Source organism: Grammomys surdaster, unplaced genomic scaffold (genome assembly GCF_004785775.1).
Source record: "Grammomys surdaster isolate TR1022 unplaced genomic scaffold, NIH_TR_1.0 273, whole genome shotgun sequence".
NCBI lineage: Eukaryota > Metazoa > Chordata > Mammalia > Rodentia > Muridae > Grammomys > Grammomys surdaster.
In genome coordinates, this window is record NW_021604714.1 from 1,848,393 (window position 1) to 1,864,709 (window position 16,317).

Below are 16,317 nucleotides of genomic sequence, written 5' to 3' on the forward strand. Positions count from 1 at the left end.
ACCAGGGGCTATTCTGACATGTTCTGTGCATGGCCATCATCTTGCAATGGCTGCGCAAGGGGCTGTGGTACAATCCCATTGACCAACTGAGAAATGGGTGGAGGACACTAACCTCCCACGCCATCACATGACCAGGAAAAGGTGAGGCTGCACATCCACACCAGTGGGCTGGACGCCAGCTCAAGCTCTTCTCCTAAGGTTGGATGCCTAGGTTTTAGTTTGTTCGGTTTGTTTTATATTTATCTGTGCTCCTGGTGGGGCCAACCCTTTCTTTAGCTTAGCCTTTAACAACCTGAGTGAGGAGGCTTGTCTGAGGGTCAGAGTCCATAGCCACTCAGCTCTCCTGACTCTGGGCTGGGTGGGCCTGGGATGCAGACCCAGAAGTATGGGCATAGACAGCTGCTAGCAAGGCCTGGATCAGGGCAAGGGTGAGTACTGAGCCACTGGGCAGGGTACAGCCACACACGGAAGCTGCTGACCATTTCAACGAGCTATTTAGGCAGCAGGAAGTGGGAATAAAAACCAAGTTTGTGAAGAGGGGAGAACATAGCATCTTTGCTACCATTGTTTCGAGTAGAGCTCAGGGCAGCCTACGTTGTGGTCACAGCCTGAGGGTTGAGGCCAGAGTGACAGCGGAGAGCTTCGTACCTGCCTACAGTGCCTGGGGGCAGTGTTACAGTGTGTGCTGTCCTGTGCACTTCGTGTGGGTGGGAAGTAGGCATGGCACACTGTCACAGTCACGGAACTGACTGTTGTCCTTGCTTTTGAGACAAGGAATCAAGATCTAGGAAGGCTGGCTTGCACTCCATTGGGAGTGAGACTTCTTGACACCTACACTGTGTCCCCTGTCCCACTGCCCATGCTGAAGTCATGGCAGTCCATGCTATGGGGGAAGGAAGGGCACATGGTAGCAGGGGGACCAGGGCCTTAGCAATTCCAGCTCCCTTGCCCACCAAGAAGAAGAGGATGCTTGTGATCTGGGCTGGGGTAGGATTGAAGTGGGCCCTGGTTAGCAAAGGTCTAACCCAGCTTCTCAGTTCAACGGAACCAGCGCCAGGCCAGGGTTCTGAGCAACACATTCAGATGGCAGAGAATGGAAACAAGCAACATATATAAAGAACCAAGGAGAAGAAGCCAGGCATGGAGGAACAGGCAGTTAAGCCTAGTGCTTGAGAGGCTGAGGCAGAAGAATCCTGAATCAGAAGCCAAGCTGCGCTCCATAGTGGAGCCTCTCTCAACAACATAAAACCAGAGCCACGGAGAAACTTCAGACTTCGGGAGAGTGAGAAAGGAGGCTGGGTGAGGGCTTGTGTGAGTCTCGGGATGACTGGGTTTAATTTCCATCTGTGCTGAGTGACTCTGGGAAAGTCAGAGTGAGAAAGGAGGCTGGGTGAGGGCTTGTGTGAGTCTCGGGATGACTGGGTTTAATTTCCATCTGTGCTGAGTGACTCTGGGAAAGTCAGTGACGCTCACTGAGCCTCACTGAGCTCATCTACAGCCCAAGGCAGGGAATCTTCATAGAAGAATCCTCCACCTACCGCAAGATGCTTACACACCGCAAGTCACCGTGGTCAGGAGACTCAAGACGGGGAACAGGGCAGCTAAACCCATGGGCTGCTCACAACCTGTGTCGGCCCCTGCCTGGAACTGTACTTTTCGTCCCTGCTATCCCCTCTGAGAGGGATGGCTCTTTGGTAATATGCCCACTCAGGTGAATCAAAAGGAGATAGCCTTGCCAGCAGAGCAGCCATGTCTCCTCTATACCCAGGGTGGGCACGAATTCGTTCCTCTGTCTGGATGCCACTAAATCACAGCTTCTACCACCTTCCAGTCCATTCAGATGCTACTCTGGTCCCTAAGAGCCAATCCCTCCACCAGAGCATGTGAGCACAGTCTACTTCCCCCCAACCCGTGCACACTCAAACATGCACGCATGCATACACACACATACACGCACTATACACACTACACATACAGCTGTTTCTATTTAACTAGATACATGGCCCACTTCTAGCACACCCAAGGCTGGGATGGGCCAACCCCCTGGACCCACACCAGAAGCCATCCACAAAGTTATACAGGGGGTGGGGGTGGGGTGGATGGCAACGTTTGTTTCTCTCTCTCTCTCTTCTCTCTCTCTCTCTCTCTCTCTCCTCGTCTCTGTCTCTCTGTCTCTGTCTCTCTCTTCTTTTTTTAAGTAGGTTCAAGTTTAGAAAACCTCTCAAGGGCGTCTTCTCCCATCCTTCAGCTGAGTGGAGTGTGAATCAGACCACGGTAGGGAGCATAAGCTGATGGATGCCACTGGGGGGATTTTACTGCCTCCCACTTAATCAGCATCTGCAGGAGCCCCCAGTCCATGCTTCTCCACTGACTTTTGGCTCAGAGGGTAGTCATGTCTTGGGGATGAGCTCTCACCCTGTCTGCAGGAATCTTGAGAAAGGACACTCCGTCTGGTAAAGTTCTCTGATCCGGGAGCCAGCCCTCCTCCCAGAACAGCCTTTCAGGAGCCCTTGTTACCTATGAAACCAGGACTTGGTATCCGTGTCACCCACCTCTATGTGAGGGGACATGGTGTTCTGAGTGGGGTGACAGAGTCTGAGGTCCTCTTCTGAAACTACCAGAACTACAACTGTCAGGAAATGAACCAAAACAAAGCAGCCCCGATTTCTGCTGAGAAAGTGTCAGCACTGCACTGACATCTGGAAGCCTATGACAGTGGAGGCGACAGCTAGTTCCACTGGGCAACACTTGGGCAGGCCATCTTCCTGCCCACCCTCACCTCACCTGCTTCCTCCCTCCCTGGAATCTGTATAACCTCAGTATGTTGGACGGGAGGGTGGAAGAGGGAGTCTCTGCCTCTCTCCCGAGATCACAGCTGTTTGGACTTGCCCCTGCTTGTCCCAACCAAGGTCACGTGTGTGCAGTCTAGAAGAGCTTGCTGCTGTCCCTCCTCAGTCTAAGCCTGGAAGGCCCTCACTTTTGCTGGTTCTTGAATGGTATGATGGTGAATCTCCATTGTCTCTGAGACTGGCTTGAGAATCACCCTGGAAACACACTTATCTGTGGGGATGTTTTCAGAGAAGTGTAAGTGAGGAATACCCACCTTGAATGTAGGCAGTGCAGCACCGTCCCATGGACTGAGGTCCTAGAGGTGCACACAGTGTGATCAGCCACTTCCACATCTACTTGCTGTGCCTTTCCACCTTGATGACAGGGGACTGTGTTCCTCTTAAACTGTGAGCCAGGAGAAAGCTTTCCTTCCTTAAGTTGCTTTAGTCGGGCATTTTGTTACAGCAATGGGGAAAGGTAGCACGTCCCAAAGCTGTCCCTATATCCCTCTGAATCACCCAGTCTTAGCACACTGCTTTTTGCCAAGACTTCAACTGATGGAGACATCAACAAAGCTCACATTGAGAACCCCAGTATTTATTATGCCCCTTGAATCAAGGGCCCCAACAAGCTGTAAACATGACTGTTCAAAAGATTCCCCCCTGTACTAAACAGGCTGTAGATAGACCACTGGGTCATACAGCCCTCATCTGGAGACCAGGCCCAGGTCCTGACAAAGGGAGCCTTTGGGAACCCAGGCCTCAGGGCTTAGGAAGCCTGCCTTATGGGGTTTTCCCGCTGGTTAGCCTACTCTCACACACAGAGCCCAGGAATCAGCATGTGCTTGGGCCCTAGGCCTGAGTACTGGCCATTGCAGAGGGTACCTCAAACCCAGGAGCCTCTTTCAGAACAGGGAGCCCTGAAGATTCTCTCGCACCTTGCTGTCAGTTGGAAAGAGGGAGGCTGGGTTCTGGCCTTGTGACAACACAAGTTAGACACAGGCTACTTATGAGCTATGAAGGTAACATACCCCATTCTTCACAATTGTGCTTTTTTTTTTTTTTGAGACAGTGTCTCAGATAGTCCAGATTGGCCTCAAACTCCCTATGTAGCTGAGGATAACCTTGAACTTCTGATGCCCCTGCTTCCACCTTTCAAGAGCTAGGATTACAGGCTTTCACTAACATGTCCAGTTTGTGCCGTGCTGGGGCTGGAAGCTGGGGCCTTATAGATGCTAAACAAGCATCCTAGCAACTGGGTTAGATCCCGGCTACAACCTCATCCTTCAATCAGCTCTGGAGTGTTCTCTCAAAGTGTTTGGAATGTCTCAGGTTTTTTGTTTTTAGCTTTTTTTTTTTTTTTTTTTTTTTTTGAGAAAGGGTTTCCCTATGTAGCCAGGCTGGCCTTGAACTCACAGCGGTCCTGCAGCTCTAGCCTCTTGAATGCTGGGATTACAGGTGTGAGCCACCATGCTAGGCTGTGTCTGGAATGTCTCTTTGCACAAGATGTGCAAGGATGTGGCTCACAAGCAGTCTGAGAGAAAGGCGGTCTGAGTGGGCTCTGCTCTGCATCAAACAAAACGCCAACCCCTTGCTTAACACCATGAGACCTCGGCTCACCCTGTCCATCTCCCAAGGACCCAGGCCTCACACACTCACACAGTACCCACATCCTTGTCACCCCTCCTAGATAAAGTGTTCAAGCAGGGCCGCACAGGCTGAGCCCAGCATCAAGCCCACAGACATATAAAACAACATCACTACACTGGTGGCCTCAGCCAGTTCCCGGGGTACAATCTTGGGCCCATAGATGAGCACCAGAGTACTGAGGTAGCCATTACTGAGCCCCAAGAGGCAGGTGAAGACCACAGGGTAGATGTCAGACTGGAAAAGCACCACATTCAGGTGTGAGCGCGGCTGGTAGTTACAGAGCAAGAAGAGAGGCACGAGGCAGACACGAGAGAGAGCCAGTCCGGGGAGCAGCTTGCTCCTAGGACCTGGCACCTGGATCCAGGCTGTGACCTGTCGGCCACAGAGGTCAGCGAAGTTGAAGAGGAGAAAGACAGTGAGGGGCACGAAGAACTTGGAGGTCCATGGGGAGCCAGTGCCCTTATGCATGGACTGGATGTTGGTGGAGATGGCAGGGAAGATGAGGGCGGTGACAAAGTAGAGGGAAACGGTGCAGAACCCGAGGCCAGCGGTCTTCTTCAGGATGGGTCCCAGGGGCGGCGTGTGCACCATTCTGGATGCAGGGGCCACGGAGGAGGTGCTGGGAGCATCCTGGGATGGGTTGTCTTCACCAGAAAACACATGGACTGGGACAACTGGCCTCATGTAGTGCCTGTAGAAGGACAGGGATGTGGTCAGTGAGTCCCTGTGGACCTGAACTTCGGGGCCAAGTTGTTAGAGATGGCCTGTGTTTATCCCTGTCCAGTCTGTCAGGCTGGACTCCAGCCCTGGATCAAAGGTCATACCATGAGCAGTGACAGGAAACCAGCCCTGATCACTGCATGGTAAATGGAGGCCCCAGCCTGGTTTTGGGCGTTGCAAAGGGGAGGTTTAGGTAAAAACACTCAGGGATGTAAAATGAAAGCAGAGTGAGGTGGCTCAGGCCAGCAGTCCTGGCCCTTGGGAGGCTGAGGCAGAAGGATTTTGGTGAGTTTGGGAGTACCTTGAGGCTCACAGGGAGACCCTGTCTCAAAACCAAACAGCTAAATGGTGTGTGGGTGGGGTAACAGGGATGTGCAGCTGTGGCTCAGTGAGAAGGTGTTGGCTTTAGCATTCATGAGGCCCCTGCTTTGATCCCCAGCACCACATAAAACACACACGGAAGCTCATCTGTAATCCTGGCGCAATCTGGACAAACCGACTTGTGGCCACCCCGTTACTCACATGGCTCTATGACTCTCCGTTCTGTCATGGCATCACAGCCGAGCATGGACTTGAACTGCCCCCCTCCCCCCCGGGGATGACATGCAGGTTGCCTGGCCCTTCCATATTGCCCATCCCAGGGCGGTGTGTAATCTACATGTATGCCCGGGCACACAGGGAAAGATCCATGGCTTCAAAGACTTGCACTTTTAAATGTTTGAGATGTCTCAACAGTAAAAGTGCTTGATGCCATATCTGATAACATGAGTTGGGTACCTGAAACCTGTGGATGGAGAGAACCAGCTTTTTTAGGTTGTCTTCTGACTTCCATATGTACACCATAGTGTATACACACACACATACACACACAAACACACATATACCCACACAGGCACACACACACATACACACGGGGGGGGCACATAGAAAAGGGACACAGGCTGGAGAGACGGCTCAGCAGTTCAGAGCACTACTGCTCTTCCAGAGGATCAGAGTTCAAGTCCCGGCATCTACCTAGTGCCTCCCAGATGTCTATAGCTTCAGTTCCAGGGGATCTGACACTCTCACATAGACACACATGCAGGTAAAACATCAATGCGTATAAAAATTTTAAGAAGCTGGAGAGATGGTACAGCAGTTAAGGGCACTGTTCTTCCAGAGGAATGGGTTCAAATCCCAGCACCTACACAGCAGCTCACAACTGTCTATCTCCCCAAGAGCTGATATTTTCACATAGAAATCCATGCAGGCAAAACACCAATGCGTGTAAAAATAAAGGTAAATAATTTAAAAAATTAAAAAGAGAGGGGATTTATTACAATGGCTGTCTTAGCTGTTCTATTGCTATGAAGAGAAGCCATGGCCACAGCAACTCTTAGAAAAGAAAGTGTTGGCTTACAGTTTCAGAGGTTCAGTCCATTATCATCATGGTGGGAAACACGGGGACATGGCAGACAGACACAGTGCTGGAGAAGTATCTGAGAGTTCTATACCCTGATCCACAGGCAGCGGGAAGAGAAAGCCACTGGGCCTGGGTTAAGCTTTGAAACCTCAAAGCCCACCACCCACCCCACCTGCCCAGTGACACACTTCCTCCAACAAAGCCACACCCACTCCAACAAGGCCACGCCCCCAATCCTTCTCAAGTAGAGCCACTGCCTGTTGACTAAGCATTCAAATACATGAGCTATGGGGGTTGTTCTTATTGAAACCACCACAATGGCTTACAGGCTGTGACCCTGTTAGTCCAACCATGGCTGTCTACCACCAGAAAGTCCAGCAGTTGTTCAGCCCGGGAGACTGGATGTCTCTGCTCGTCTTCAGTATATGGCAGAATCCTGTCAGTGAAAGAATGATTTTCCCAGGGAGATCTAGAGCCAGCAGGCAAAGAGTAAAAACTTCCTCCTTCCATGTCCTTTACATAAGCTGCCCAGAAGGTGGGGGCCAGATGAAAGGTGCATCTTCTCTCCTCAAAAGATCTAGATTAAAAGTGGGTCTTCCCACCTGAGATGCTTTAAGTAAGAAAACCCCCTCATAGGGGTACCCAGCTGCTTGGGATTCAGTCAGTTCCAGATGCAGTCAGGCTGACAACCAAGAACGGCCATCACACACCCACCGGCTTACTATGCATCTCCTTCCATTGGAGATAGCTTCCTGCAGTGCTGAGCGTGCCTGCTTGTGCCTAGGGAGGCTCCTAGGAAACAAGGCCCTGGACAAGGATCAGTTGCCTCTGCGGGATTCCTGCCCTGCACACTCTCAACCTCCAACACTACCCACCTTTTCATACCTTCTGTGGGGGGTACTTTGTCTCGCTGGGTGACACTGCCCGATCCTCTAAAGCTCTCTGGGCCTCACCTGTCTGAAAGGCAGGAGGCACAGGCAGACCGGATTAACATGGGCTAAACAAAAGATTTGCGATACATGAGGGAGGCGGGGCAGTAGTTGCTGACACCTGGGCCTGGTTTCTGCCCCATGGCTGCCTTTCTTTTAGACCCCCAGTTAGACTTGCCCCTCTCTGGACCTCAGTTTCTTCAGCATAAGATAGCAGTTTTATAGAGGCAGGAGGTTTCTTAGTTAGGGTTTCTATTGCTGCAATGACACACTATGACCAAGAAGCCACTTGGGGAGAAAAGGGTTTATTCAGTGTACATTTCCACATCACTGTTCATCACTAAAGGAAGTCAGGACAGGAACTCACACAGGGCAGGAACCTGGAGGCAGGAGCTGATGCAGAGACCATGGAGGGATGCTGCTTACTGACTTGCTCCCCATGGCTTGCTCAGCCTGCTTTCTTATAGAACCCAGAGCCACCAGCCTAGGGATGGCACCACCTACCATGGGCTAGGCCCTCCGGCATCCATCACTAATTAAGAAAATGCCTTACAGCTGGATCTCATGGAGGCATTTTCTCAACTGAGGTTCCCTCTTTTCAGAAAACTCATGTCAAGTTGACATTAGACTAGCCATCACAGAAGGTTCAGAAACCCAGGCCATTGTCCCCCAGCTCAGAGCTCATATCAGCCGAACCAGTGGTGGAAGTCATTTGTGTGACTCTGGGCTGATGCACTGGGAGCCCCCTTAGAGTGAGATACAGTCAGTACAGAGGCCTGAGATAAACCCTCCCCAATCCTCAGCCAGACATGAGTTTCTGCACACAGGATTTCTCACCCAGGTTTAATTACAAAGGTATAGTTGCTTCATGGGCAACAGGGTCCCCGAAGGCCCAGCTGGACTGTGTTTGGCTTACCCAGGTGAACTGAGAAACAACACCTCAGTACCAGGTAGTGCTGGAGTGTGATGAAACGGGAGGCTGTGGGGACTCTCAGGGTGTCATTCCTTTCAGGGACAAAGGAGCAAAACAAGAGTAGACCCTCAAGGCCACAATACCACTCTGGGAATAGCCCCAAGGTTAAACCTCACAAGGAAAGATGCCTGATTGATCCTTCATCCTTCACTTCTGAAGTGCTGGATACGAGTCTGTGCCACCACGCCTGGTGTGCATGCATTGGGATCGAACCCTGGGCTTCATACACTCAAGTAGAGCACTCTGCCTGACTTAGTTACATCCTCAACCCCAGCTTCAGTTTTCAAAGAGCAGTAAAACGCACAAAAGACATGAGTGGGACTTGAGAGAGACCAGGGGTCCCACAGGCAGTGAGCTGAAAGTAGAGGCTGACCACTCTGACCTCTGGTTTCCTACCTTGCACATAGACATAATAGCAAGTTACCATGACCTTAGGAGAAACGGGAGTGTGCGAAATGAGATAAACAAACTTAGCTAGACTGCACTGCCAGCCAGAGAGGGCGTGGCCAAGGGCGTGGGTGGGATCAGGGGCGTGTCCAGTATTAGGAACGGTTCCTTATTCAATCCCAATTCCACTGCGAGGTCTTTCCTGACCACAAGCTTTTAGGCAATACTGGTTTAGAGGTGTAGCCAGAGCCAGTGCCTCCCACCCAAGACCAATTTACAGCACGACTGAGGAACCCCAGAGCAAAATTCCTTCATGCCTCGGCCCTCTGAAAACTCACAGTCCTGGGGGACAGTCAACCGATAGGCACAGGGACCTATGTTCCAATCAGATGACCAGACGTGGAGGGCAGGGCAGGGGGACCTCACCTGGCATACTCCAGTTGGGGCAGCAGTAGGTAGAGCCCCATACAGAGCCCAAGGAAGACCGCTGCTGTGAGGAAGAAGGCTAGAGCGCTGTCCCGCACGTCACTGGATGCTGCCAAGTCCACCAGCGAGGCCACAGCGCTGACGGTCCCTCCCATGGCTCCTCCTATAGAGAGCAAGAGGAAACCGCAAGGACATCACAACAGGCTCAGGAGGGTACATGGTCTCAGAATCCAGCTCCCGCACCACCACCCCAACACACACTGAAAACACCTCGATGCTCACAGCATATGAAGCTGGACAGGGGATGAGGGGAGGGGAGTCCCTGCAGCCTGAGGTCTGGAGCTTTGGACAGTGGGCTAGTGTTTCTGTCCACCTTACTGCCTCTCCCATACTTTGGGATCTGTCCTAGGTGCCAGTAGACAATTTTTCCAGCTTTCCCGCCCCACATAGGGTCTTCAGCCCAGATGAGGCCAGAAGCCAGGACTTATGGGCAGGCAAAACCCAAACTAGCACAGTGACCCTGGGGACTCATGCTGTGTGATCCCTGACAAGCCTCTTGACCTCTCGGGTGCCTCAGCTTGCTCCTGTGTAAGTGGGAGTGCCCACCCTTAGGTCTGCTGTAAGGATTAAAAGGATTATTGCTTGTTAAACAGAGTCTGACGCAGACAGGGGCCCAACGCCAAGTAAATCTTCAGGTTCCCAATTAGCTACTTGGCTAGTCCCATCTTTCTCACATCAAAGCAGAAGCAATGGGGTAAACCCTTTGCCATGGGGGGTGCCCACTTCTGAGAAGCCTTAATCCCCACCTGGGCACTCTGAAAGAAGTGCGGTTAGCTCAGAGAGCCGCTCGGTGGCTGCCAGGAGGAAGAGATCTTAACAGCCCTGCTGACTGATCCCCTCTCCCTTCCAACTTGAATCTACAATATTATCGGCAGCCACAAACCGGGCCTCCGGGAGCTCATCCTTCACAACGCTCTCTATCTCATCACTTATGGAAATATATGCAAATGAGGGCTTTGGAAGGAAAAAAAACCCACCCGCACAAAACAAATGAATTGTTCCTCAGATGCCAACATGCACAGGATTCACAGATGGGTTCCTCTGGACCAAAAGAGCTAAGGGGGCTGGGGCCACTGGAAACTGAGGCAGCTCGGTTGGCCTGGGGTGCTGGCCTGGTGCTGAGGAGGGCCGTGTATCTTAGTGCTGACACGTAAGTCTTAATTTCACCTGTTCTTTTCATTCTTTGAGGCAGAGTGTCACTTATGTGGCCCTTCCTGGCCTGATGTTCACATTCCTCCTGTCTCAGTCTGTGAAGCACTGGGTTATAGGTATATGCCGCATATCCCATATTTTTTAAAAACTAGACTTTCAAAAAAAAAATCCTCAGGAGACACTCTTCTCTAGAGATCTTCAGGTGGACTAGTGGGGCTGCGTGCCGGCGTTCTGCAGGGCTGAAGCTGTATTCACAGGATGGGGTAGGGGTGGGAAGATGAGTGGGTAGAGCCTCTTTCTGAGGCCAATGGTGACAGAGGGATTAGCGTTTGACGGCCATCCCTCTGGGCCCGACCCCACTTTTCTAGAAGCCATGCCAGGAGCGTGTTGACTGTATTCAGAAAACCCAATGACAAGTTCATTTCTATTTTATTTTAGGCCCAAGGGTTTCCTGGGATAGAGGAGAAGCCTAATCCTATATCAAAAATGGCAAACAGACGGAGCTCATATCTAGCCTCTGATCCACAGAGAGTAATTGCCTCAAGTGCTGGCTTGAGAGGGAATTAGAGGCTCGGGAGAAAAGATAGGGATCTATTAGTGATGTCTGGCACTGGTGTGGAGCGGGGAGGGGTGGACATGCACTTGTCAAGGCACTTGTCATCCTTGACACATCCTGCCTGGCATATTAACTAACAGGCACAGTCCTGTGCATTGTGTGATTCTTTTTCAGGTAGGCAAGCATTTAGAAGCACTAGGGACACATGGGGACACAGAGAAGAGCAGCCTCCAGGCTTGCTTTAGGGGACAGTGGTCGTCACATAAGACAGATGCTAACTGACCCAGCTCTATTTACCTTGTGGGGCCATCTGGGTGAGAGGAAAAAAAAAAAACAGCCAAGGTCCCAGGTAACCGGCTTAGCATCCACTTCCAGACTTCAGCTACAGAGATGCCCCAAGTCAGGGCCTGAGCAAGCCACGGCATGGCACGGTCTAGGGGAACCAGCAGCTTAGCCACTAGGACTATCGGCTCTGATAGGATGTCCCTGGCACAGGGTAGAGCCACTATAAAACTGGAAAGGAAAGAAAGACAGAAAAGAGAGAGGGAGGAAAAGGAGTGGGGAGAGGGAAAAATGAAGGAGAGGAAAAGGGCCGAGTGGGAAGGAGGCAAGGAAAGGAAGGCAGGCTGGTTTCAGAGACGATGCTTTGAAGGCATAGTGTGCTTCCACCTATGGTCCTACTGCCCCTCCCACCCCTTCTCCCCACCCCCACTCCCCACCACCTTTCTGTTCTTCTGCTGTCAAGACTCTACACCTTCCATGGAGCCAGAGAGACCCATCTGGGGTCTAGGTAAGCTAAGGGCTCTGGCAGTTGCTCCCAACATGGCTTCCATGCCTGCCTGAGTCTCCTCTGCTGCTTACTCTGTGTACAGCCTGGACCCATGCCACAAGATAGCTCAGGCAACCATGATGAGGTCCATGTTCAATGCCACTGAGAGCCACCCCTGTGAACACTAGGTGAGGCAGCGGAGAGCCATGTCCTGTCCCCACCACACCCCCCAACTCCAACCCCCATCTGCTGTCTAAGCTGCAAACAGAGCGGAAAGAACGGCTCTGGGATGGTTTGCTTGGTGATGCTAGGAAAATAAAGTAGACCCAGGACACATTTCTTCTTCTGGAAAGACCACTGTGGCTTCCTCTCGTGGTGGGCTCTCACCTGATATCAGTGCCTGGGCGTTCCTCATGGGGAATGAGCCTGTCAGGCCATACACGCTGCTGTTGAAGATGGTGGAGGAGCTGCTGATGACAGCCATGCATGCGACAGTGATGCTGAAGAAGCCGCGGGTCCAGGAGGAAGTATCCACCTTCACCAGCACAGCCATCACCACAAAGATGGCCAGGGAGACGAACAGTGAGGCCAGAACACGGACATGCACCTGGACCCTGGGGAGAGGACCGGGAGCAGTGGTGAGACTCCCCCCAGGCCTCTCCATGGGTGAGGCTGGTGAGCCGCAGGAGCAGGAGAGAAGGCGGTGAGCTCAACGTGGGGCATGACCTTGAATTCTACCTGCCCGGTGACATCCAAAAGGGACCCAGCTTCCACTTCTACAGAGCGGGTGTCCATCTGAGAATGGGGGGCTCCAGGGAGCTTTATGGAACACAAAGATCTAAGCCCAGTGAGGGGCTAGGAGACATTGCTGCTTGCTCCCAATTTGTGAGGCTCAAGGCCAGGACATCAAACAAGACTCCACTTCTGGTACACTGCTGCACTTCCGGTGGATCCAAATCTGTCAGTCGGGGAGGGAAGAGCGTGACCACCTTCGACATCACAGAACTTGGTTTGTGCTCAATTTTCTTCCAATTGGTCTCTACTACGCTCTGCCTCGTTCGCCTTCCACTGGGCTCTGTGGGATAGGCAGATTCTTGGCCCCCTACACATAGGTAAGCTGAGCTCAGAACGGTTAAAAAAGAGCTAGCTCAAGATCACTCAGCCATGAGGCCAGGAGCTCTCGGAAGTTTCTCCTTAGCTGGGATGGCAGCTGCTGACAGTCAGTGCCAGCACCCCACACATTCCATTAAAATACCATCTGTACCCAAGCCAAGCTCTCCAGCTACCTCCCCCAACCCCCACTGACCAGGGAGGAGGGCAGGGATAGGAACCGTCAGAGGTGGCTGTGCAGCCCTCTATCCTAAAAGAGAGAACACCATCCCGAGGCTGTTGGAGCCATCAGATTACAATAAGCTTTAAGGGCTGGAGAGGTGGCTCAGAGGTTAAGAGCACTGACTGCTCTTCCAGAGGTCCTGAGTTCAATTCCCAGCAACCACATCTGTAATGGGATCCGATGCACTCTTCTGGTGTGTCTGAAGACAGCCACAGTGTACTCATATATAAATAAAAAATAAATAAATCTTAAAAAAAAAAAAGAATAAGCTTTAAGCCTGATTGGATGTTCAATTCCATTTCCCACTTACTAGAGAGAAGGGGGGATGGGGGTGGAGAGAAAAGCCAGATTAGATGCAAAGATGTTTTCTGGATTAAAACAAGGACTGTGGCAAAGTCAAACTTAAAAGGCAGAAGAAGAGATCAGTGTACACAGCTAGGTGTGAATCCATTTGCATGGAGGGAAGGGAGGGCTCTTACAAGGAGCTCCTCCCCCTAGCTGGTGGCAGGTCTGGGTCCTGAGAGGGAGTTCAGGACTGGAGTGAGAACCAGGCTGCCTCCTCCGTGTAAGGGGAAGGAAGGACATGCAGGGAGTCCCTGGAGGCTGGGGTGAGAACCTCTGTGAGCCCCTTAGCCGGGCTCTTCTGTGACCCTGTGTCCTGACTAAGTGCCTATCTTACACTGGGCAACAACTGTATTGTACATCTGGAGTGCAGATGTGAATGCCAGAGTGGCAGGGCTCAGTGCACCCCAGTACTAGGTACTCTGGGACTTTGGCAGGAGGGCTGGTGACATCTCAGGGTACAGCCGAGGGTATGCAAGGAAGGGAGCACATGTGTCCTTGGAAGAAGACAAGACTGGCTGAGCCTTGCCTGGCTGAGCTGGAGACAGGCAAAAGCCCAGTCTGGATGCGAGCATCTCATCTGCCTGATGAGTCAGGCCTTTATCTTCAGAGGGGGCACGGGTGAGTCTACAGGCTTGTCTGTCAGCATCTCCTCTCTGGGAGAGAACTTGTTCCTTCATTTCCAGCATGGTGGAGGAGTGGGCTATACCACCCGTACCAGTCCAGCTTCAAAGAACAGCATTGGTGATCCTGGCTACCACATGTTAGGGGACTGCACACGGCCCACACAGCTCAGTCAGTCCTCTCTAGGGTGGCGCTATGGACCATACTGGAGCATCTGCATGAGGGTGTCCGGCAGCTGGCTGCTGCTGAAGAGGTCAGCTCAGGAACTTTGGAAAAGTCATGGGACTCTTGCTGGATGGGAGAGGTTAATTAACATTCCTCAGTCAGAGGAGGAAGGGAGAGGCTGATTAAGGGAACCCATCTGCAGGTGGGGAAGGCCTAGAACACATCCCAGACCCGGACAGACCAACCCTTGCCACCTACAGACAAGGCAGGTCCTTGCCACCTCATTCCCCAAAGACCAATCAGTTTAAAAGTCACACTGTTCTGCCAATCGTATTGTTTCTAGTCACTGTTTCTCTAGTCTACCCCTTAAACTGTATAAAAACTGACCAAATGGGCTGCCCAGGGTCACCGCCTCTCCTTCAGGTGCAGGACGACCCCAGTGCGCTGGATCATTAAAATTCCTCATCGATTCACGTCTCCCTGTGGTTCACTCAGGGGGTCTCCGGTAAGCTGAGGCTCACAAGAGTCTTACACTGCCGCCTTGCTAGGTATGTGTGGAAGGACTATAATACAGAGTATACCTCCTGACTCCCATGAAGACTCACAGAGCCCTGGCACCATGCAAAGGATATCCCCAGACCCAGCTATGCCTGAGGATAAATCTGACGTTAACTTTCCGTTAAAGAACAAATAATACTTCCTGTGTGCTATTTGTTACTAGTGTGGCCACTAATAGAAACATCGAGGTCCCAGGCTGGGGGGGGGGGGGGGGAAGAACACTGCCTGAAACTCCAGAGATGGTTTCAGGACATTGTGGCCCAGGGTTAAGTTGGGCACAATAGGCTACTGACTTCCCAACAACAGCTAAGGGGTGGCTCCCTTAGCTTCCTGGGGTCTCTGGTGGCTCTCTGTGGAGCTGGGTGACAAGCCCTCCTCTCCTGGCTACTTTCTTGCTGTCTTTACCTTTACCCCCAAATTTACTACATGCTCTTGAACCTCTCCTTTGGGGGCCCGTTTCTGGGAAACATGTAGCTTCCATGACCACTAGAACCCCACATTAGGGTGCCTCTCATTCGACTCTGCTTCAGGCAAGCTAGGGCTGGAGGAAGGGCCAGGTGGAGTGGCTGGACCCCTGGAGCCCTCAAAGCTATTATGGTAAGTGATCACCAATGTGCTCAGTAGGCTTGCAGCCAGGCCTCAGGCTTGAGGTTCAAGGTGATCCCACGCACTTATCTGTCTCACAGAGACACTTACCCACCCACAAGATAAGGAAGGGATAGCAGCACAAAGCCTGGGTTTGTCATGGACTTGCTGTGTGACCTTAGACAAACATTTATTTACTCTCTGCACCTTTCCTCCTTGTCTCCAAAATGAAGAGGCAGGCCTAGGTGATACAAAGGTCCTACTGAAAATAGCTGCTTGGTGAAACCATGGGACAAATAACAAAAGTTGTAATGGTTTCCCTGGGGCACCTGATGGGCCACTTCCCCGTATGGTGATCAGGTCCTGTGGGGTGCCTGGGGCTTTGGCAGGAATTGGTGGCTTCTTAATGGGGTTGGGGGGGGGCAAGAAGAGCAAACAGCAGAAGCACCCACTGAACTGCTTATAGCTGTCTCTCACCTGCCCAGGGCTCCTTCCCAGTGCCTTTCTCCCTCCAGCAGAGCCTCCAGGTCCGCAGAAGCCCGATGGGAGATAGTCTCAATGCCATGAAGTTGGAGGCCAGCCTTATAGACACAGTGGGTACACACACACACACACACACACACACACACACTCAGCCTCCTGCAGTCCTGCAGGGAGAGTGGCTTGGGATGGGAAGCTCCTGAGTTTCTAGGGAGGTCTAGGCACAGGCTGGCTTGCCTGGCGTTTTCTGGTTATGAGCCAGGCTGAGAGGCCACATGGCCCTGATGATGCCGGAGGAGGGCTCGGCCCGTCCACACTCCACTCCCTTGCCAGTGAGAGCCCAGGACCCCGGGGGACTGATTTCCTCCCAAATCTCCA

The 16,317-nt window shown here is 52.1% G+C and overlaps 1 protein-coding gene across 1 annotated transcript in view; it reads right to left on the reverse strand.

The window, feature by feature from the left end:
- Positions 1-3,405: 3,405 nt before the first annotated feature.
- The window catches only part of Slc29a3 (solute carrier family 29 member 3), a 37,574-nt gene continuing 24,662 nt past the window's right edge, over positions 3,406-16,317 (reverse strand). Inside the window, exons 4-6 of the mRNA XM_028776812.1 lie at positions 12,240-12,466; positions 9,316-9,478; positions 3,406-5,169 (exon numbers count right to left, since the gene is read on the reverse strand). Coding sequence (XP_028632645.1) covers positions 4,515-5,169; positions 9,316-9,478; positions 12,240-12,466 — 1,045 coding nt within the window. The 3' untranslated portion in view covers positions 3,406-4,514. The remainder of the gene's footprint in view (positions 5,170-9,315; positions 9,479-12,239; positions 12,467-16,317) is intronic.